The sequence below is a fragment of the Macaca thibetana genome, chromosome 1 (genome assembly GCF_024542745.1).
Source record: "Macaca thibetana thibetana isolate TM-01 chromosome 1, ASM2454274v1, whole genome shotgun sequence".
In the NCBI taxonomy this organism is placed as follows: Eukaryota; Metazoa; Chordata; class Mammalia; order Primates; family Cercopithecidae; genus Macaca; species Macaca thibetana.
The window spans coordinates 50,621,606-50,645,354 of NC_065578.1; the positions used below are offsets into that span (position 1 = coordinate 50,621,606).

General features: G+C 37.3%; 1 protein-coding gene across 3 annotated transcripts in view; it reads right to left on the reverse strand.

Moving 5' to 3' along the window:
* The window catches only part of EPS15 (epidermal growth factor receptor pathway substrate 15), a 167,694-nt gene that overhangs the window by 70,260 nt on the left and 73,685 nt on the right, over positions 1-23,749 (reverse strand). For 2 of the 3 annotated variants that reach the window (XM_050750498.1, XM_050750585.1), the window contains 4 exons: positions 20,074-20,274; positions 19,078-19,223; positions 17,006-17,162; positions 12,842-12,927 (listed from right to left, as the gene is read on the reverse strand). In XM_050750498.1, the coding sequence (XP_050606455.1) occupies positions 12,842-12,927; positions 17,006-17,162; positions 19,078-19,223; positions 20,074-20,274 (590 nt within the window). The remainder of the gene's footprint in view (positions 1-12,841; positions 12,928-17,005; positions 17,163-19,077; positions 19,224-20,073; positions 20,275-23,749) is intronic. The other variant, XM_050750663.1, reaches the window with a different exon arrangement.

A 23,749-nucleotide genomic window follows, 5' to 3' on the forward strand; every position in this document is an offset into this window, starting at 1 on the left:
ATGCTAAAGGGAGACCTTGAGGTTAAAATGAAAGGATGCTAGATAGTAATTGAAAGTCATATGAAGATAAAAAGATCTCCAGTAAAGGTAAATACATGGGTAAATATAAAAACCAGTATAACTGTAATTTTTGTTTACAACTCCACTTTATACTTTCTATAGAATTTAAGAGACAAATGCATAAAAAAGAATTTGTGAATGTTAGTAGATACACAATGTATAAAGATACAGTTTGTGACATCAATAACGTAACGGGGGAGTTTTTTTTTTTTTTTTTTTTTTTTTTGAGATAGAGTCTTGCTCTGTCGCCCAGACTGGAGTGTAGTGGCGTGATCTCGGCTCACTGCAAGTTCCACCTCCCGGGTTCACACCATTCTCCTGCCTCAGCCTCTCAAGTAACTGGGACTACAGGCGTCTGCCATCACGCCTGGCTAATTTTTTTTTTTGTATTTTTAGTAGACATGGGGTTTCACCGTGTTAGCCAGGATGGTCTCGATCTCCTGACCCTGTGATCCACCCGCCTCAGCCTCCCAAAGTGCTGGGATTACAGGCATGAGACACCGTGCCCGGCGGGGGAGTTTTGATACCGTTTGTGACATCAATAACATAACAGGGTGAGAACGGGCTAGGTGCGGTGGCTCACTCCTGTAATCCCAGCACTTCGGGAGGCTCAGGCAGATGGATCACCTGAGGTCAGGAGTTCGAGACCAGCCTGGCCAACATAGTGAAACCCCATCTCTTCTAAAAATACAAAAATTAGCTGGGTGTGATGGCAGGTGCCTGTAGCCCCAGCTACTTGGGAGGCTGAGGCAGGAGAATCACTTGAACCTAGGAGGCAGAGGTTGCAGTGAGCCGAGATTGCACTGATTGCACTGCTGCACTCCAGCTTGGACAACAGAGCAAGACTCTATCTCAAAAAAAAAAAAAAAAAAAAAAAAAAAAAAAAAAAAAAAAGTGGGGGTAAGGGCAGAGGAGAAAATGGAGCTGTATACGACCAGAGTTTTATTTGTGTCTTTAAAGACAGAGTCTCTCTGTTTCCCAGGCTGGAGTGCATTGGTGTGATCACAGCTCACTGTAGTCTCGAACTCCTGGCCTCAGGCAGTCCTCCTGCCTCAGCCTCTTGAGTAGCTAGGACTACAGGTATGCACCACCACAGCCAACTAATTTTATTTTCTGTAGAGACAAGGTCTCACTATATTGCCCTGACCTCAAGCTATCCTCCCATCTTGGCTTCCCAAATTCCTGGGATTACAGGCATGAGCCACCACGCCTGGCCAGGAGCACAGTTTTGTATGGGACTGAAGTTAGTTTATATCAATTCCAAATAGATTGTTCAGTTTGGGATGATAAAGTTCCAGAGATTCATGGTGGTGATAATTGCACAATTACTGTGAATGTATTTAATGATATTAAGTACATTTAAAAATGACAACAAAAGAGTGAAACTCCATCTCAAAAAAAAATTACTTTAAAACTTTAACCATTTTAAGTGTACAATTAATGACACTGAATGGTACACTTTAGGTGGTTAAAAATTTAAAGTAGTAAATTTTATCTTATGTATATTTTATGATAATACAAAATTAATGAAAAAGAAAGTAGAGAGATGAGAAAATTCTAGACAGACTAACTTACCTAGAATGGAAGGTTCATGTGTGGTTAAATAAAGCTGAAATGGTAAATCAGAATAAGATTATAAAGAACTTCTGTACTAGGTAAAAACAGGCTTTTACTGTTGTTGTTGTTGTTGTTTTCTTTATTCTGAGACAAAGTCTCACTCTGAAGCCCAGGATGGAGTGCAGTGGCGGGATCTCGGCTCACTGCAACCTCTGCCTCCCGGGTTCAAGTGATTCTCCTGCCTCAGTCTTCCGAGTAGCTGGGATTATAGGCATCCGCCACCACGCCCGGCTAATTTTTGTATTTTTAGTAGAGATGGGGTTTCACCTTGCTGGATAGGCTGGTCTTGAACTCCTGACCTCAGGTGATCCACCCACCTCAGCCTCCCAAAGTGCTGGAATTACAGGCATGAGCCATCGTACCCAGCCAAGACAGACTTTTAATATACAGGAAATGGTGAGTCCCTTAGAGGTTTCTGAGACATGCTTCTTTGAACGCCAAACGGCATTATTTAGCAACACAGCTCTTCTTTCCTGTCTGGCTTGTGGAGGAAGAGAGGAAGCAGAGGCACTTACTGCTCAGAAAGCTGATGACAATTGCTAGAAAGGCAATAAAACACCCTGACTCTGCTTATCTTAGGAACTGTCAGAAGCCTTGAGCTAGATTACAGTAATAACTATAGAAAGCTGATGAGAAAGTCTTCGTTTTAAATTTAAACCATTTGAAAGTTACACGACCTTTCATTCTAAGAATTCACAGTTCATGGCCGAGTGCGGTGGCTCATGTTTTTAATCCCAGCACTTTGGGAGGCCAAGGTGGGCAGATCACTTGAGGTCAGAAGTTTGAGACAAGCCTGGCCAACACGGTGAAATCCTGTCTCTACTAAAAATACAAAAATTAGCCGTGCGTGGTGGTGCATGCCTCTAATCCCAGCTACTCGAGAGCCTGAGGCAGGAGAATCACTTGAACCTGAGAGGCGGAGGTTATAGTGAGCCAAGATCATGTCACTGTACTCCTGCCTGGGTGACAGAGCAAGACTTCATTTCAAAAAAACCCAAAAAAACAAAAAAACAAGAATTCGTAGTTCATAAAAGCTTAAAGTTCGAGGACAAAGACATTTATTCTTACCATAAGTTTTAAATTACTCTAAAAGTTGCCTTTGTCAGGCACAGTGGTTCACAACTGTAATCCCAACACTTTGGGAGGCTGAAGTGGGAGGACCACTTGAGCCAAGAGTTTGAGACCATGCGGGGCAACACAGTGACACCCACGTCTCTATAAAAAATTTTTTAAAAAATTAGCTGGGCATGGTGGCACATGCCTGTAGTCCCAGCTACTTAGGAGGCTAAGGTGGGAGGATTGCTTAAGCCTGGGAAGTCAAGGCTAAAGTGACCCATAATCACACCACTGCTCTCCAGCCTGGGCAACAGAGCCTGACCCTATCTCAAAAATATTTACATACATACGTACATACACACACACACACATACACACAAACACATGCATAAATAAAACTTGCCTTAATTATATAATCTTCATGAGATATTATTTCATTTTTTCAACAAATATTTATTAAATGTCTACTACAATCCAAACAAGATTGTAGTTGGGCCTCTATTTATAGTTTGCTGGGGAAAACTAATAGCCATTAATTATAAAAATTTAAGATAAATACTGTGAAAGTGTGATGGTACTATGGGAATAACTAATGTTCTTACTTAGTTCTGAGAGACTGGCTGTTTTTAATGGGTTTTATTTTTAAAAATAAGAGAATATATTTATGGGTATAAGTCATTGAAAAGAGAGCCTAACTAGAATCAGAAAAAACACAAACTTTGGGGTGTGGCTTATATGACAAAGCACACCCCCTTAGTGGCAGGTCCCAAAATTAGATGGTTCATTTTTCAAAGGGGAAATAATATATATATATATACATACACACATACACACACACATATCTCTGGAGACAGAGTCTCGCTCTGTCGCACAGGCGAGAATGCAGTGGGGCAATCTCGACTCACTATAACCTCTGCCTCCAGGGTTCAAGCAATTCTCCTGTCTCAGCCTCCAGAGAAGCTGGGATTACAGGTGTGCACCAGCACGCCCAGCTAATTTTTGTATTTTTAGTAGAGACAGGGTTTCACCTTATTGGCCAGGCTGGTCTCAAACTCCTGACCCTCAGGTGATCCTCCTGCCTCGGCCTCCCAAAGTGCTGGGATTACAGGCATGAGCTACTGTGCCTGGCCAGAAATACAAATTTATTTTGCAAATCCATAATAATTTATTCTACTTATCTAGCAGGACAAAATGAGATTAAAAGAAACCAACAGAAAAGATATGTAAAACAAAACCTTAATTTTCTGAATTACAAAATAGGGATAATAAAGTTAATGGGCAGGATTAATTTATGTTACATCTAGAAACACTCCAGGGCAATGCCTGGCATGTAGTAAGTGCTAAATAAATTTCAGCTAATATTATTATTACCATTACATTGTTTACTAGTATAAAAATACATTTACTGGCTTTTTGAAAGCTGTAATAAAGCACCTGGAGTGATGGCAATCAGGCCTCCAGTATGTTGGTGGAGACTGTGACTCTTAAATCCTCCAGGAGCTGAAATTTCTTGGTAGATGTTTTTGCTTTCCAAAGACAGACTATAATATATCTCAATAATTATTGCTGTATTAAAAGAGGTAAGTGCCCCTTAGTAAGCTACCAGAGCCACAAAACAATACAAGCAAATGAAATGTATAATAATTCTAACTCAGAACAGAACAGGTCCAACAGAAGATACATAGATTATGTATGTATGTATGCATGCATGCATGCATGTATGTATTTATTTATTTAATAGAGACTGGGTCTTGCTTTGTTGCCCAGGGTGATCTCAACTCCTGGCCTCAGCAATTCTCTTGCCTTGGCCTCCCAAAGTGCTGGGATTACAGGCGTGAGCCACCATGCCTGGCCTATGTGATTTTTGAATGATCTAACAGGCACACATGAAAAAGTAAAAAGAAATGAGTGAAGTTTATTTTAATGTAATATTTCAAAATGTAATAAAGGTGAAAAATATTAAGATATTTTACATTCTTCTTTTTCATTCTAAATCTTTGAAATCCAGTATATTTTATACTAACAACACATCTTAAATTGGACTAGCCATATTTCAAGTGCTCAATCACCACACAGGTAGTGGCTACTATACTGGACAGCACAGGTTCAGACTTCAGCAAGGAGGTTTTCAAATAAGGAGAGTCTCCCAAAACCGAGGTTTTAATGATGATCTATACACTTTATGTGAAAATGAATTAGGCTGCCTCCTTACTATCAAAGAAATGCACACCACAACCTAGAGCTTCAGTTATTTAACCAGTAATACCATTCTTAAGGCAGAGTCACAAAAGAGACCTTTTAGCGTCAGTATCACAGATTTTTAGAGGGTCAAAAACACATCAAGTTGGACCATATAAGTAAAAGAGCTCCAGATTTGATGATATAAGCAATGAATGCTCCAGACATAATGGTTTCTAATGATATTTGAACTGAACTAAAACAAAAACGCAGAATTTTTAAAAATTCAAACCATATGCTAGGATTTAGAAATTTTAAAAAATCAGTTATTGAATATGATGGAAGTAGAGGTCTATATATTTAGTAACACAGAATCTGGCTACCTGGCTACATAGTTCCATTTACTCTTCAACTAGAGAAAGAAAGTTCATTCAGCTACTCCAACCAATATTTAGTGAACAGCTATTGAGTAAATCCTGTACTCTAAGTGCTGAACTCGGTGTTGGGATGATGATGATAGATACTAATATGTATTGAGAACTTACTATGTTCCAAGCATTGCGTTAAGCATTGTGCATGGTTATTCATATTTCCACTTTATAGATTAAAAAACTGAGGTACAGATAGTTAAGTATATCCAGGTCATGTCAGGCAATCTGGAAATCTGGTTAAAAAGCCCATGCTCTGAAATACTATACTATATTGCCTCATTAGAAGAAAGAGTTGGCCTGTGTCATCCCACAGTCGAGAGTCTACTGGGAGAGAAGGAAACTGTGTGCTCTCTGAGCTGAGGCAGATAATCAGAGAAAGCTTCTTGGAAATGAAGACTTGTTCATTTCTTCATCTGAAAAACTGAAATAAAGTTATTTACCCTTCAGGGATGTTACAAGAGCTCAACAAGTGAACTTATATAAAGAAGGCATAGTACAATGCCTGGTAACTATTATTCTAATTATCTATCCTGTTTACTGGCCCAAGACCAGGATAACCAACAGGCCTGACAGGATGTGGCTTTAACTTCCTGATGTTCTTGCTAAAAGGACAGAGACAGGAAGGAAATGGAAGCTAGTAGATGACAAAATATTAACTCCTGCCTCAGCATAATTTACCACCACATTATCCAAGTGACTGAAGCAATCTCTTAGTATGTTTCATCTTTTCCACTGCCAAGGACTTCTCTAACTGAGGCATTTTACTTTCATAGCAACAGCTCTCAAGAATGGGTCCACAGATAGTTTTTAAGTGTCTGGGAACTCCTGAAATAAATACAAAATAGTATCACAGATATACATGTTATTTTTTTCTGTGGGCAGGGTGTAACAGTCTTCATCAGATTTTCAAAGGAAATCCTTGACACAAAAACAGGTCTGCAACTACCATATGATTAAGCAATTCCACTTTTGCAAATATACTACAAAGAACTGACAGCAGGGTCTTGAAAAGGTATTTGTACGTTCATGTTCATAGCAGCATTATTCATAATAGCTAAAATATGGAAGCAACCCAAATGTCCATCAATAGATGAACAGGTAAACAAAATGTGGTATGTAAGTACAATGGAATTATTATTCAGCCTGAAAAAGGAAGGAAATTCTGACATATGCCACAACACAGATGAACCCTGAGGACGTTATACGAAATAAGATAGTCATAAAAAGACAAATATCTCGTCATTCTGCTTATATGAGATAGTTACAGTATTCAAAATCAGAGAGACAGAAAATAGAATGGTGGCTGCTCTAGGGAACGGCAAGGAAAATGGGAGGGAGTAGAGTATGGGGAGTTATTGTTTAATTGGTATGGGGTTTCAGTTTTATAAGATGAAAAGAGTCTTGGAAATGAATGGTGATGATGGTTGCACAACACTGTGAATATATTTCTTTTTCTTTTTTTGAGACGGAGTCTCACTCTTGTCGCCCAGGCTGGAGTGCAGTGGTGTAATCTTGGCTCACCATAACCTCCACCTCCAGGGTTCAAGCGATTCTCCTGTCTCAGCCTCATGAGTAACTGGGATTCCAGGCGCCTGCCACCACGCCCAGCTAGTTTTTGTATTTTTAGTAGAGACAGGTTTTGTCATGTTGGCCAGGCTGGTCTTGAACTCCTGATCTCAGATGATTCGCCCGTCTCGGCCTCCCTAAGTGCTGGGATTACAGGCATGAGCCACTTCGCCTGGCCATGTGAATATATTTCACACCACTGAATTGTTTATCTAAAAATGGTTAAGATGATAAATTACTATGTTATGTGTATTTTACCACAATTTTTTAAAGTGGGAAAAAAAAACACTAAGTCTGCAGAATATTTAAAAAAAAAAAAAAAAAAAATCAGCCCACTAAAAAATGCCCAGTGCAGTGGCGCATCTCGGCTCAAGCTCCGCCTTCCCGGGTTCCCGCCAATGCTCCTCCTGAGTAAAGCTGAGGATTTAGTAGAGACGGGGTTTCAAAAACCTTGTGATTCGGCCTTGCTGGGATTATATGAGCCACCGCGCCCGGCCCAGCCCACTAAAATGCTCCTGTTTTCTTTTATATTTTCTCTTTTTTTTTTTTTTTTTTTTTTTTTTGAGACTGAGTCTCACTCTGTTGCCTAAGCTGAAGCACAGTGGCATGACCTCGGCTCACTGCAACCTCTGCCTTCCAGGTTCAAGCGATTCTCATGTCTCAGCCTCCTGAGTAGCTGGGATTATAGGCATGCGCCACCATGCCCGGCTAATTGTTGTATTTTTAGTACAGATGGGGTTTTGCCATGTTGGCCAGGCTGATCTCAAACTCCTGGCCTCAGGTGATCCACACGCTGCAGCCTCCCAAAGTGCTGGGATTACAGGTGTGAGCCACTGTGTCCGGCCTAAAATCCTTTCCTATAGTCTTCAAAATAAGCAATTATTCAGAAAGTCTTTGCCTTAGTTCAACATTTAACACATGGCTTCTATTCTGCCATAAATTTTGCAGAAAGTAAGTCTTGGAAATATTCCAATATTTATAACATACTTTGAGTCATTCATTCAACCAACTAGGTTATACTCATTCCACGGGGTCAAGTAATGTGTGTGTTAATTTCTAGGCCTACCAAAATGAACAAGACATAGCTCTTGCCCTTAGGAATTAAAAATTTACCAAAAAAGCGATATAAATTACTATAAACAGTAGAAAATACTACAATAAAGGAATAAAGCCTCTGGAAGAAGAGAAAAGAATAACTAGTAATCTGAAGATTTCATGGAAGGCTTGACAGAACAGACAATATTTAAGATGGGTCTTGAACATGAAAAAAACTTTATAAGGTAAAAGGTGTGCTTCAGGCAAAGGGGAACAGTAGGATCAGAGGCACAGAGGAATAAAAGTGGTGGTATGTTGAAGTAAGAGGTAATAAACCCATCTATCATACAACTGGAGAAAGGGGATAAAGCTGAAATAGTAGATTCGAGTACTGTACTGAGCCCTCAGAGTACAAAGAGCAAACACACTGTATCTGTTCTCAAATAGCTTTACAGTACCATAAGGGAGCACACTGTGAGAGGTGGCTAAGACAGAAGAATGGTCAGGATGCCAAGTGAACACCATGAAGGAAGAAGAGCCTTTACGCCATGTTCAAAGAAGTGAATTGGATTCAGTTGGAGATGGGAAGTCACTGAGGGATCTGAGTTGTATTTTATGACAACTTTAAGACAGATTTCAACAATATTGAAAAGATTATTTTCTCATCTATTATAAGCTAAACACTAGGGATACAAGCAGCCCCTGTGCTTAAGAAGCACATAATCTAGTTGGAGATTAAAAAAACACAGAATTATAACAAAGTATGATAAATGTTATAACAGTTGTAAATATAAAGACTACATAAAATAGGCTCTTAAATAAGACTTGAAGAGAGAAGAGAGGTTGGGAGGTAAAGTCAAGGAAGGCTTCATCTCCCAGAGGAAATGATGTCTAAGGTGAGATTTGAAGAGTGAGAAGTTGATCAGACAAAAGGGAAGATAGGAATGAATTCAAGAGACACTGCAAAGGTAGAAGACTAAAGATGAGAAGAAGAAAAATCTCAGGTTTCTAGCTTGAGTGACTAGGTGAATGGTGATGTCACTGACAAGGGAGATACAAAACAGAGGTGAGGGGACAATTAGGGAAGTCATATCCTACTAGATATTCAGATGAAAACACTAGTAGGCAATGAAAAATACAGGTCTTGAGCTCAAGTAAGAGATTCGGGTATTTGATGAGTGTTATATGACAACTACCTGTTATTGCTTTTCCTTAAGTTAAAAATATCATACTAATTTAATCTAATTGGCATAATTAAATCATTTAATTAATAGCAAATGTTGAAGAAATCACAGAAAAATTTGTGAAATATACCAAAAGGTATCTCGCCTCAAGCTCCCAATGTCTTATATTTTCTACTAGAAACAATTTGGTGAATTAAAGATGAAAACAAAGACAATGAAATCTCATTTTCTGACCAATAACAAAAAACATTCTTTACCCAACTAACTCAAGTTTATATACTGCTTTCAATATTTCCACTGGTTTGCAATGCTTAAAACAAAATATGATTCTAAGAAACATATTCCTTTTTTCATTATGCATTTCCCGAATTTTACAATGAATATGTATTATAACCATCATTAAGACAAAAGTATTGTAAAGCACTATATTCATTATACAGTAATTACAATTTCACATCATACATGCTGTTTACTTAGAGGTTTGATCCCTGGACTAAATATATATATATATATATATATATATATATATATATATATATTTTTTTTTTTTTTTTTTTTTTTTTTTTTTTGAGACAAGTCTTACTCTGTTGCCCAGGCTGCAGTGCAACGGCTCACTGCAACCTCTGCCTCCCAGGCTCAAGTGATTCTCCTGTCTCAGCCTCCTGAGTAGCTGGAATTACAGATGTGCGCCATCACGCCTGTCTAATTTTTGTATTTTTAGTAGAGAATGGGGTTTGACCATCTTGGGCAGGCTGGTCTCGAACTCTCAAGTGATACACCTGCCTCAGCCCCGCAAACTGCTGGGATTACAGACATGAGCTACCGTGCCCAGCCCCTGGACTAAAACTAAGTATCTTCATCTCAAAACCAAAGAACTGGCTAACATTTTATCAGGTAACAATTTAGTAAAAGACACAAACAAAATCTGTTTAAATTATTTTTTCTTGTTTTGTAGTCATACTCATCACATCCTTATTATATATTAATAAAAAAATTAGGCCGGGCGCGGTGGCTCAAGCCTATAATCCCAGCACTTTGGGAGGCCGAGATGGGCGGATCACGAGGTCAGGAGATTGAGACCATCCTGGCTAACACGGTGAAACCCCGTCTCTACTAAAAAAATACAAAAAACTAGCCGGGCATGATGGCGGGCACCTGTAGTCCCAGCTACTCGGGAGGCTGAGGCAGGAAAATGGCGTAAACCCAGGAGGTGGAGCTTGCAGTGAGCTGAGATCTGGCCACTGCACTCCAGCCTGGGCAACAGAGCCAGACTCCGTCTCAAAAAAAAAAAAAAAAATTAAAGGCTGAAGAATTTTAACTTGGCACGGAAAAAACAGTCCTTCACAAGAATAAAAACCAAGGTTTTCATAATGTAATACCTTGAAGATTTGGTGATAATGACCTAATACAACTACTTACAAAAGCATATTTTAACAACTATAATTTTAGCATGGGGATGAGTCTGACTATGACACTAATGGAGTTGACAGATTATGTAAGTTGCCTACACTGTAGAGCTCACCTAAAATAAGTCTAGCAAAAATATTTTCACAAATGTCAAATCATGTATAAATACATCACACATTTATAAAATGTGACTATACCCTAAAAACTAGCAAGGTTTTGAAATTCTCTGATTTTCATAATAAGACAGTCACAAAATATTAGGTACGTTATTTTCATGTTGCTAGCTGTCATTTACTATATAAGACTGCCACTGGTACAACTTAACATTATAGTTACTAAAAGTTATTGAAAGATTAGTTGACCAAAGTGTAAAAAATAATGTTTTCAACAGTAAGAGCATTTTATCTATGATGCTCTAATTCCCATTAAAATTCATTATAGAAATATTTTATACATTAAACAAGTACACTCGAAGTCAAATCAAGCAAGTCCTAGAACATTGGTGTATGTATCCATTTTCATAGGCTTAAGAGGCCCAGAAGATAAGTATTTTCAAATGTACCTACTATAACATGTATATAACATATATAGAGAAGCAAAAATGTTTATGGACCACATGAAAATGAAAAGTCTAAACACCATTATAGATTCAGTAATTAAGTGTTTACTACTTCTATTTTGAACCAAAGTCAAAAACTTAAAAATCCTAATGAGTGGCAGAATTGTACAACAGAAAGAATGCTGAACTTATACAACCTGGTTTTGATACCAGTACTGTCTCTTAACGTGATGTGTGACTCTGGATTTGATTTTTTTTTTTCCCATTAGTAAGGACAAAATTAAACTATACAATCACCATGAAGGGTTTTTTGTCCTGGTCGGATTTCCATATTAGAAGTTTTATGTCATAGGAAAAGGCCAATAAGCCAATCCAATTAGACTGAATTTCAGGTCTTTTCCAGGAAATGCCAGAAGAGAGGCGCTCTTCACCAAACTTGAAATTATAAGTACATGTAGCTAGATGTACTATAGCCCTCTTGCCAAAATAGGGAGAAAGTCTATCTGAGAATGGAATTAACCCAGCGGAAATGGAAACAAGAAATGGAGAGCAAGAGAACTGATTATATCATCTGAGCCTCAATATCAAGGAATGCTTTAAGCCAACCCTACCTTTGAAAGGTTTCAGTTTCACATGTCAATAAATTTCACTCTTAAGTTAGTTTGGGTTTAGTTCTTTCTTACAACTGAAAAATTCTAACAACCAGTTTTTCTACAGAAATCTCAATATAGTCTCACAGATAAGGTTAAGATCATTGCCAAATTCTTGCCATATAAGGCAGTTAACTCATTTAATCTCCTTATGTCTCAATATTGTCAGTAAAATGAAGTATATCAGCCATTATCTGCTTCAAAGTGTTGTGAGGGTTAAAAAAAGAAAAAGATTGGTGTGAATATTTAGATACAGTGCCCTGTAGACAGAAAAATTGTCTTATTTTTAAAAAGTAATTTTATAGTCATTTTTACAATCAGTATTACTACAAAGTTTCCAGGGAACACAGAAATTAAGGAAGTACCAATACTATCTGCTATACTCAGATTCAAATCTAATTGTATTTGAGTCTGTCCTACATAGTGCCTATGTATAAGAAAGAAGATTCAACTTAGAATAAAGTAGTCCTGGGATCAGGTATTAGCTCTACAGCTGACAAGCTTGTATCATTTTGGGCAAAATAATCTAAGCATCTTAAGTTTCTTACCTGTAAAATAGAAACACCACCACCTATTTCAAATTACAAGGTTTGTGTGAGGGTCAAATAACAATTATGAAAGCTCTTGGCATGGTGTCTGAATTTAACATTCCATCTATTAAATGTATTAAATGATAATGTTTTTCTAATATATTATTCAAATATCTAAGGTCGGAGAAAAACTATTTTTCAGTCATTCTAGGATATACATTTTTTCACATTTTTCTCTAAATGAAATCAAACAGTACCTTATAGTTAATGGCATGTCATTGTTTATTTGGCAGTGACTTTTCAGTGGTACATAAGTATATAGTGTATCCTGCAATTAAAGGCTGCCTCATATATGATGAAGTACCCTGACTCCGTTCAAACAGAACTGTGGTACTTAACCAAATAAGGTAGCATTTATCAAAATGTACATTAGAAACAGAAAGGTGTGTGTGGGGAGGAGGTTGTATACATATATACATGTATGTACTTTGTGTATGTGTGTGTGTCTGTGTGTGTCTGTGTGTGTGTGTGTGTGTGTATGAGTAGGCTGTAATTTTGCTTTACATACCTCTGTAGGTCAACTATTTCATTGTTAAGAGTATCTAGTTCCTTAATAGCAGAGAAATCTGCAACAGGACTTGATCCTATGATGTTCTAAAAACAAAAAGTTCACAATTATACATTACTATAAAATTATGCAATATATAACAAGACACTAAAAATATTAAAGCTCTACCCAGATACAAGGTATTGCATATTTTACTCTATTACTGACACTTTCCACTGAAAAAAATCATATCCAGTGCAATTATACATAATTTTATACTTAATTATATAGTAAGACATTTACATTTCCCTTAAATTCTCTGAAAACTGTTATTCTATACTATGTACCCCATCCCCACCTCCGATCTGAATGTCTTTGTCACTTGATCCTAGCCTGTTCAGAACCTTGCAGTAAAAGAGATGCCAGATTCATAAACTAATTCCTCCACTGAAGTATAAATTCTTAGAAAAATTGATGGTGATTTATTTGTATTCGTATTTGTTGAATCTCAGAACTATAGTAGTGGTTGATTTTATTTAATTCAAGGAATTTACACTTTTTTTACATACTGTGTCTATTTTATTTAAAGTAAATCATCATTCTACAAACTGTGACCTTTTATAAATGTAAGCTGTTGTTATAATTAACTCTTCAATAGAATATGTTCTTAAAATATGTGGCCTCCCATTGAGTTGTTTCTACCTTGGCTCTATGTCCTTTGTAAACTATCATTGATGCCCCAGAGAGCTGGCTGAAGTCAGAGCGAAAAGACAAATGCTTCCTCAGACATTTCATCTACACCCAATGCTACAACCAGATTAACAAATAACAGGATAATTACCATCTGGAAATGTTAAAACTGAGGCCTGAACATGTAAAAACTAAGATATACTGCTGACTTTATATAATATAACAGAACATAAGACTTAGTGTTAATACTTATGTTGTTGTATAGTTAATTTACGTCAACAACTTGCACAACAGAAGAAGCCTAAAAGCACACAGTATCTCATCTCCTCACATTTATATACTCATTTACAATTCACTAAGCACTTTAAATTCCACTAGTTAATTCTCAACACTAATCTGTAAAGTGGGCAGTAGGTAGGGCAGATATTATTATTAACCCTATTTTAGAACTGAGGAAACAGATTAAATGACTTGCTCAAAGTTGAACCCAGCCAGCCAGTACGCAGTTTAATCAAGAGTCTTCTGATTAAAGTGCTATTTCATGCAATGCCCCCAGTGGCACTTGCATATCAAGATCATTTAGGTAAATAAAATTATTACTCTAAAAGTAAATTTGATAAAACAGGTACATCAATAAAATTTAGCAAGTAATTCCTTTTATATTTCTTTATGCCACACTGCACTTTTAGTACTAAGCTGTTTTGACTATCAGTACTAAAATTCATCTGAGAAGGTTTAATACTAATCTCAATTTTATATTAATTATAGCTTTGTATGAAATACATCTCTTATTTTCTGTGTTCCACTGATATACAAAAACGTATCAATGTTAAATTAAATTAGGTATTTTAAAGTGGATTTCTGAATGCGACAACTATTCACTAGTATTTTAACTCTGTCTAAACCCGACCTATGAGCTAGGCCTGGCCAGACAGCTAAACAAAATGAAACATTAGCATTTGGTCTCACTTTTATCAGCAAGAGTAACTTACTTCACTTAAATGCTATGAAAAATTTGCTATCAGAGGTGCAAATGTACCAAAGAACTTGTGACTACCACACCTCCTCTGTCACTTTAACTCAAAAAAAGGTGACTCACATTTTATAGTCTTCCCCGTAAAATTATCATCAAATAAGAAGACAGAGTGAGACAAATTAGTTTAACCTCAAACAAGCTAGAAAGTGACATCCCAGATACTGAAAAAAGTTTAGCTAATATTTTATGTAGCATTTGAAGGGTATATGAGGAAAAATATATAGCATGTCCCCTTCTTTCAAAATGTTTCCTCTCACTCTATCTTGTATATTACACAAAAATTCCACTTTGGTGATGTTAAGTGGATCAGAGAGCCTAGGGAAGGTAGGCTAAAATGCACACAAGGACCAAGTGACATGTGACAAAAGCATGCTGTTTAGGAATTTTCTCCTTTTTGCTGAATAAAAAACCTCTCATTTCAAAATGTATCTTGTAAACCAAAAACTACAAAGCTAAAAAAGGCATAAAATAAAGCTCTAACCTTGAGAGAGAGTAGAGTTAAGAAACTGACAGTACAAGAAAGGCGAAAAGCAGAGTGCTGCAGAATGGAAAAAATAGTCCAAACTAGAAAAAACACAGAAAGGAAAGCAACATTCAAAAAAGGATTAGTCAAAGCTGCAAAAAATGCAGTACTAAAAAAAAACAGATTAAAGAGAAAAGAGGTTATTTGAAAGACAAAACAATGCAAGTTTTCATTTTTAAAGTTAAAATTTTGGGTTAATAGATAAGACAGCAGTGATAAATTCCCATTTCCATGAATAATGCTGGTGTCTGACATAAACAGACAAATGTATCTATGATCTAGTGAATGAACTTCAGACAACTGTATACCTCATGCAACTTCAAGCATCTACTAACATAGAGACTTCAATGAACAAACTTAATTTGCTCCAGAAATTTCTGTCGTATCTGTAATTTGTGTTGGTAGGCAACTGAATAGGTTATAAAATGAAGAAGGCAAAATAAAAAAACAGTCTGCATAGGTGAAAGAAAGCATGAAACAACACAGTATTCCATAACTGAGGTACAGTTATACAGCAAAGAGCAAAAATGCAAATTCAGTAACCTTTATCTTTCTGGGTGGCATCACTTTTTCACAACTTAAGGGACCCATGTCCATAAGGAATCAAAAAATTCACAAAATTTCCCCCCAATAACTCACAAAGCAGATAATATTTATTTTATTACAAATAAGGACAAAAACTACTGTAAGTAACTCTCCATACCTGAGTTATAAATTCCATTTAGTTTACTTAAAAAATCCAATTTTCTTTCTTTCTTTAAGAGATAGGGTCTTGCTCTGTTGCAAGACCCTGGGTTCAAGTGATCCTCCTGCCTTAGCCTCCCAAGTAGCTAGAACTACAGGTACGTGCCAATGCACTTGGCTAATTTTTTTGTTTTTGTAGAAACAGGGTCTTGCTATGTTGCCCATGCTGTTCTGGAACTCCTGGCCTCAAGTGATCCTCCCACCTTGGACTCACAAAATATTGGAATTACAGGTGTCAGCCACTGTGCTCAGTCCCAATTTGATTTTTGTTAAGCTTTTTAAAATGGGATTTTTAAGAACCATGTGACAAAATTAATCCAAAACCCAAAATATTCTATGATATTTTAAAGAGCCCTCCTCATACCACACATTTGACAACTCTTATTACTGTGTAACAACCCTGAAAAATCGCCATAGCCATGGTTACTTTATAGGCCATAAGCAATTTAAAAATACAAAGTATTTATTTTTAAAGGCAAATAGCCACTATGGTATGCAAGTCCTTTCAAAGGTCTACTAAAGGCCAAGATATTGTAAATGCATCATACTAGGAAGGGTTTCTACATGAGAGAAAAATCAAGGCATGACTAAAACAATGAAGTTTTGAAAATTCTCACTGCTGTCCAGAAACCAAAACTAGGTAAAACCCACTTCTAGCTGTTCAAATATGAAATTCAGCAGTACACTCAGGAATAAAAGGTCATCTATGGCAAAAATCACACAGATATATCCTCAACATAATGTTTTCCTTGGAGGCTTTTTTGATGTAAAATTGACACCAAGCAACCATTATATGCAAGATTCTGTTTTCAAATCTGTATCATTTTATGTAAGAGTGAATCATCAAGTAAAACACAATAATTTAATTTTTATAGCTTTCCTTTTATAATCTATTCATAAAACTTAATTCACAAATCCAGCAAAGGAAAAATAAGTCCACATTTTTCCAATTTTAAGATTGGAAATATAGTTGTCATGTTTAATGAATGGCGTAAACAAGCTACTGGCCAAGGATGTTATACAAGGCACTCCAACATATTTATAGGCACAAACTAAACCACAAACAGTATACTGTTCTGCTCTTAGCCAGATACATTTTCTCTTCTATTCCATCCAAATTGAATCTGTAATTTGACATAGTATTTGTTCCTTTGAAATTAATGCATTCAGGTTTTCTTTTAAGCTTTCTTACCTTTTGTAAACTGGCCCTGTCTGATGGTGGAATCATTTCAGGAGTAAGAACGTGAGGAGGATCAATGCCCTTGATTAACTTCTGACTGATTAAGTGAAAAGCCAAGGCAAATTGATCCTTTGAAAGCTTCCCACAGTCCTTTGTGTCGCATAATGACCTGCACAAATAAACAAAATAAACGGTATATAAGTGCCACAACTGCAAAAAGTCCAGAGAGAAAGTACCGCTATGCTGCTTTTTAAAAATAATGTGGTGAATTTAAAAAGACAGTCACACCAACTTGTAAGTTATTAAAAACTCACTCAACTGTTCGAAGAGGTAGATCAGCTAAGATGGTAAAAAGAGAATGTTCACCCTGGTGCTGAGCAAGAGCCTCTAATCTGGGTTTACACTTTGTGTTTTCTTACCAATTTTCAGAACCACTATACAGTAAAAGTTGTGGTGGGCCAAAGAATTCTAACATTCCTTACTCCCAACACATTTTTAACATTAAAAGATATTAAAGATAAAACCTAAGTCTCAACAAATTTGATTCACTGGTGGCATTAGAAGGATTCTAAAACAAGCACAATTTTCATGTTGCTATGCCTCCTGCAACTCTTGGAGTAGGAGGATACAAGGATCACCAAGCCAAAGCAGAATGAACAGCTGCAAATGGAAATCATATGTGAGGAAAAGGCAGCAATCTGGAAAGCTTATACAATCACTTGAAGAGAAACAGCAAACGTTTTACTCTATTTTCTTTTTCTGTAAGTAAAAAAAAGAAGTTCAGCTTTCTGAAATCCTGATCTGTTTAACTCATTGAAGGCCAGTAGGGTCTGATGAAAAGACTACATACTTAAAAAGACTATGCGTCACATAGATCTTAAATTCCAGCTTTTCTACTTATTTCTTCTTGTAACCTTGGCTAAATTTTTTTAACCTCTCCAAACCTTAGTTTCCTCATCTATAAAGTGGAGATGATAACACTCATCTTGTAAAATTACTATCAGAATTAAAGACAGGATATATAAAAAGTATGGGCACAACATCAAGCCAGTGACGGCTGCCATTTATTGAGTATAGTGCCTACCCTAGGCACTCAATAGTGGCAGCTACTACTAATTATGCATATTTAATCTTTCCCAGTCTTGGGTTCTTGTTTCTTTTAAGGCAGATCTACTTACTGTCTGCCTCCGTTCTTTTCTAAGTTTCTCTTTACAACTATGTAGTTCAACTTTTGAGGTTTCTGCCTCTTGAAAACCTAAAGATAACCTCTGGTATCGTTAGGTGGATTGGCAGCAGACACATTATAAAGCATTTTCATATACATTATCTCATTTTCTGTGAAATTCATTAAAGACACTAGGGTTTGTCTTTTTCAAGGACCAAGTATGTTATTCCTATGTGAAAGTATGAAAGTATACATATACACTATAAAATTATGCAGGTATGCCTTGAAGATACTGTTTTTTACATTGTTTAAATTTCATATATCTGGATTCTCTGAAAATTTTAAGTTTAATTGATATAAACAGAAGCTGGATTTTAACATTCTAGTAACAATTAACTGACACTGTCATTTTATTTTATTTTATTTTATTTTTGAGATGGAGTTTCACTCTTGTTGCCCAGGCTGGAGTGCAATGGCGTGATCTTGGCTCACTGCAACCTCCACCTTCCAGGTTCAAGCAATTCTCCTGCCTCACCGTCCCTAGTGGCAACTACAGGTGCGCACCACCACGTCTGGCTAATTTCTTTTATTTTTAGTAGAGACAGCGTTTCACCATGTTGGCCAGGCTGGTCTCAAACTCCTGACCTCAGGTGATCCACCTGCCTTGGCCTCCCAAAGTGCTGGGATTACAGGCGTTAGCCACCGCGCCCAGCCGATGCTGTCAATCTTATAAAGCTTCAGGTAACCCATTCTCAAGCTTTTGTCCATTAGCCAGAAGAATTCTTCAGATTCTGATTTTCTCTATAAAAATTCTGAAACAAAAACTGTCCTATTTACAAATGACTAAAAATCAAAATGCAGAAACTGGAATTGATACAAAACCATATTTAAAAAAAAATCAAATCAAATAAAGTCTTACCATATATGGGCTAGTAAGGTAGAAGGTAAACCTGTTTTCAAGAAGATTTCACGGACCTCCAGTCCAGACACAAATCCGTCCATATCTTTATCAGTTTTCAGGAAGATTTCATCATATTTAGCTTTTTCTGCAGGGGATACAACCCACTACGGGGGGGGGGGGTGGGGGGGGGGGGGGGGGGGGAGAAAAACAGTATTTCTGCCAAAATGAAACAAACTTTGAAGTGTCACTCTTTCAATCCATTACAGTATCCATCACAAATTCTGAACAATTCTACCCTACTAACTCAGAGCAACAATGTATCACTTCCATATGACATCTCAATCAAAACGCTGTGGTGAAGACAAAATAACAGAAGAAAATACAGGCCAATTAGGACTTATCTATAGGTGCACATTTCCACTTTTTATTAAGAAATGAGTAAATTCAAACATAGTTAACTCTTGACTTATGCCCACATTAATATAGGTAACTCAAAGTCTGTATAAACAAAATACTCAGATAATTCTCAATCTTTATTTTTTATAGTTTGACCCAGCAGTGTTAGCCACAGCCAAACTGGCTGATTTGCCTATCCTGTCATTAATCTTCCTTTACTCAATCTGACAAGAGGCAGGCTGGGGGCAGAAAAAAAAAGCCTTGGACAACCCAGAATTCGGTAATTTGATCCCAAAGAATCAAGAGTTAACTGAGATCAAACAAAAATAAAAACAACTATTAATTATGCCAGGGCAAACATGCCATGTTAGCATGGAGCATCTTCCATCTCTAACTTTAATTCCAGGGAGATCAAGATAAAGCCAATAAAACATTCATATGACTCAAGGCCAAATGTAGAAAGAATATGTCTTCTCTGGAGTATCACATTATGTAGGTTCAACCAGATGGTGCTCTAAAATTTTTATCCCTTTAATTGCTCTATCTTTGTCAAATAGTAAACTATTAAACGCCATGCACTTTGTTAAAAAAAATCCTTTAACACTGATAAATCTATACCTGTCTTAATGGTGCTTTGGTAGGTAAAATGCCTACAGATGGTAAGGAGTGGTAAGATTCCTTGGTTGATGCTGAAGAGGGGATCAACCGCACAGAGCCTGATATACTGACCGTTTTTCTCTTAGATGGTGGCACCAAGGCTGGAGGCAAGGACATTGGCACAGGTTCTTTCTCCAGTGCACAGTATACCAAAAACATGGCCTTCAAAATAAATGAACCAGGGTCATATATATTAAAAGCACTTAATATTCACCCACTGAATTGATTATTGTTCAATGATAAATCATCTTTAGGCTCTCAAATCCTTTTTTAAGAAATTGGGCTGGGAGGGAAAGAAGAGAAAAATGAGGGAGGGATGAAAGAAAGGAGGGAGAAAAAGAAAAAAAAATAAAAAGTAAGAAATATTTAGGAAGATATCCTTAGTAAAAATTTAGAGATGCACCCTTCAACTAAAGTTTTTGCAATGTCAAAGGCAAACAATAATTTGAGAAGACAACATCTGCAAAGAAAGAAGTACTCTCCCTAATATATAAAGAGCTCCTAAAAATTAACAGAAAAAAAAAGTCCAACAGAAAAATGGAAAAAGAGTTTGAAGAGGTATTTTACAGACAAGCAAATCCCTTAAATGGTCCATTCTTTAACATACAAAAATATGCCCAATCTCAGATGAAAACTGTAAGTTAAAACTATATTGAAATACCATTTTCCACCTAATTGGCAAAAACTCCAAGTTTCATAACATACTTTTTTAGCTAAACTGTGGGGAAATTTTCTTACACTGCTGATGGGAGCTGAGGGGTAGCAGACTATGCTACCCCAAAACATTCCACTTTGGCATAAGGATTATTTTGAACTGAAAGCAACTGAGAAGTAGTAGTATCAAAAAAAAAAAAAAAAAAGTTCTCTGCCCTCCCTCTCTATGCCTAAAAGCAGGATATAAATTTACAAAGGTGTCCCTCTTGCCCTCTCTACAAGGAAGGATAACAGTTCCTGCCCAAAATGACTTCAGACCCTTATCAGCCTAGAGGTGTCACCAGAAGAATTATATAACAAACTTTATGCTGCTGGTGGGAATGTAAAGTAGTTCAGCCATTGTAGAAAACAGTGTGGCAATTTCTCAAAAAACTCAAGGCAGAATCACCAATGACTCAGCAATCCTATTATTGGGTATATACCGAAAGGAATATAAATTGTTTATCATAAAGCCATATGCACACATATGTTCATCACAGCACTATTCACAATAGCAAAGACATGGAGTCAACCTAAATGCCCATCAATGGTAGACTGGATTTAAAAAATGTGGTACATACACACCACGGAATACTACACAGCCATAAAAAAAACAAGATCATGTCCTTTGTAGCAAAACAGATACAGCTGGAGGCCATTATCCTAAGCAAACTAACACAGGAACAGAAAAACAAATACATGTTCTTGCTTCTAAGTGGGAGCTAAACATGGAGTAAATGTAGTCACAAAGAAGGGAACGACAGACACTGGGGCCAATGTGAGGGTGGAGGGAGGAAGAGGTTCAAAAAACTACCTATCATTTATTAACTGAATGACAAAATAATCTATACACCAAACCCCTGTGACATGCAATTTACCTATATAACAAACCTCTACATGTACCCCTGAACCTAAGAGTTAAAAAAAATTCATTGTTCTTTGTTAAAGATGCTGTATTAGGCTAAGTTCTTTTCTTTTGCAGTAAAGAGTTTGATGCAAAACTGGTCACACCACACAGAAGATAGAGTTATTACTCAAATCAATCTCCCCAAGAATTTGGGAGCTAGGGTTTTTCAGACAGTTTGGGGAAGGGGTGGGGATGGCTAGGCAATGGGTGCTTGCTGCTGACTGGTTGAGGGTGCAGTCATGGGGGTAAGGGAAATGGTCCTCCTGTGCATAGAATGGCTTCTGGGTGGGACCACAGGAACAAGTCCAGGAGAGAGCCATGGTTAGACATGCAAAAAACTCCAAGTGCAGGGCAGCTTGTCTTGATTCCAGGGTGTAGAAAAGGCGTAAGGGAGGCTCCACTGAAGATTCAGTAGGAAAATTACATGGCCTCGCTGTGAGTGCCTGGCTGTGGCTGGATGTCAGAAGCTGCTCTTTTTCTCTTTCTCACTGGATCACTCGAGAGATGGTCAAGGAGGTATTCCTAATAGCTCAGAGTTTGGAGAGAATGTGTCCTGGTCGTTTTGGGCTTCAGCTAGCTGTGGTGGTGGGAGGATTGGGCACAACGTGGGACATAAGGCTCCCAACTGCTGCCCTGCAGGAGCCAGGGCACTCCTGGGCAGCTCCTAGAATGGAAAGGCCACGTTGGGGTGCTGCACTTTAGTCCGTTTTCGTATTGCTATAAATAAATACCCAAGGCTGGGTCATTTATAAGGAAAACAAGCTTAACTGGCTCACAGTTCTGCAGGGTGTACTAAGCATGGCTCCAGTATCTACCTCTGGTGAGGCCTCAGGGAGCATCCAATCATGGCAGAAGGCAAAGGCGGTGCAGACGTGTCACATGGCAAGAGCAGGAGCAAGAGCAAGCCCGAGTTGTAAGACACCTATTAGACAGTTAACTCTTTTCCTGAGTTTCTTCCATGTATATATGAAATATATATGTTAATAAACTTGTTTTTCTCTTATCTTTTGTTACAGGGTTCTCAGTCAATAACTTAAAAGTATATAGGAAAAATTATTTTTCTTCCCCTAACATGCTCAAATTGGTACCACCCCTTTGAAGGGCAAACTGGCAACATCTACCATATTGCAAATGTATTTCCCCTTTGGCTCTGCAATCCCACATATGGGAATCTATCCATATGAAATGCTGTATGAAAAAGATTATTAATTGCAGCACTGTTTGTATTAGCACCCAAATGCCCATCTACAAAACCTGGTTTAAAGAATTATGGTATACTTTACACTGGGAAGTTAAGGTAAAAAAATTATTTTAAAAAATGGTATATCCATATAATGAAATACTACAAAGCATTAAAAAAATCATAAAGAACATTGTGTGTCTTAACTGTGGTGGTGCCTTCAGGCATATAATTGCCAAACCTCATCAAATTATATACTTAAATTGGATGCAGTTTGTTGTCGGTAGCCTTGAATAATGTTAACCAGGAAAAAAAGAATCATGGGGCTCTCGTAGTGAAAAGGTATCCAAGATAAACTGTTAACTATGAAAAAGTATAGTGTTGAACAGTGTGTTTAGTGGGTTATCTTTTGTGGTAAGGAGGAAATAATTAGTTATATTTGTTTATATTCGCATTAAGAAATTCTAAGATAGGCTGGGCGCAGTGGCTCATGCCTGTAATCCTGGCACTTTAGGAGGCTGAGGTGGGTGGATCACTTGAGGTCAGGAGTTTGAAACCAGGCTGGCCAACATAGTAAAACTCCATCTCTACTAAAAATGCAAAAAAATTAGCCAGGCGTGGCGCACATGCCTGTAATCCCAGCCACTTGGGAGGCTGCGGCAGGAGAACTGCTTGAACTTGGGAGGTGGAGACTGCAGTGACCTGAGATGGTGCCACTGCACTCCAGCCTGGGCAATAGAGAGAGACTCCATCTCAAAAAAAAAAAAAAAAAAAAAAAAAAAAGATAAAAAGAAAGAAATTCTAAGATAAATAAGAAATTAAGAAAATTGGTCAGAGAGCAGGGATAAATGGAGCAA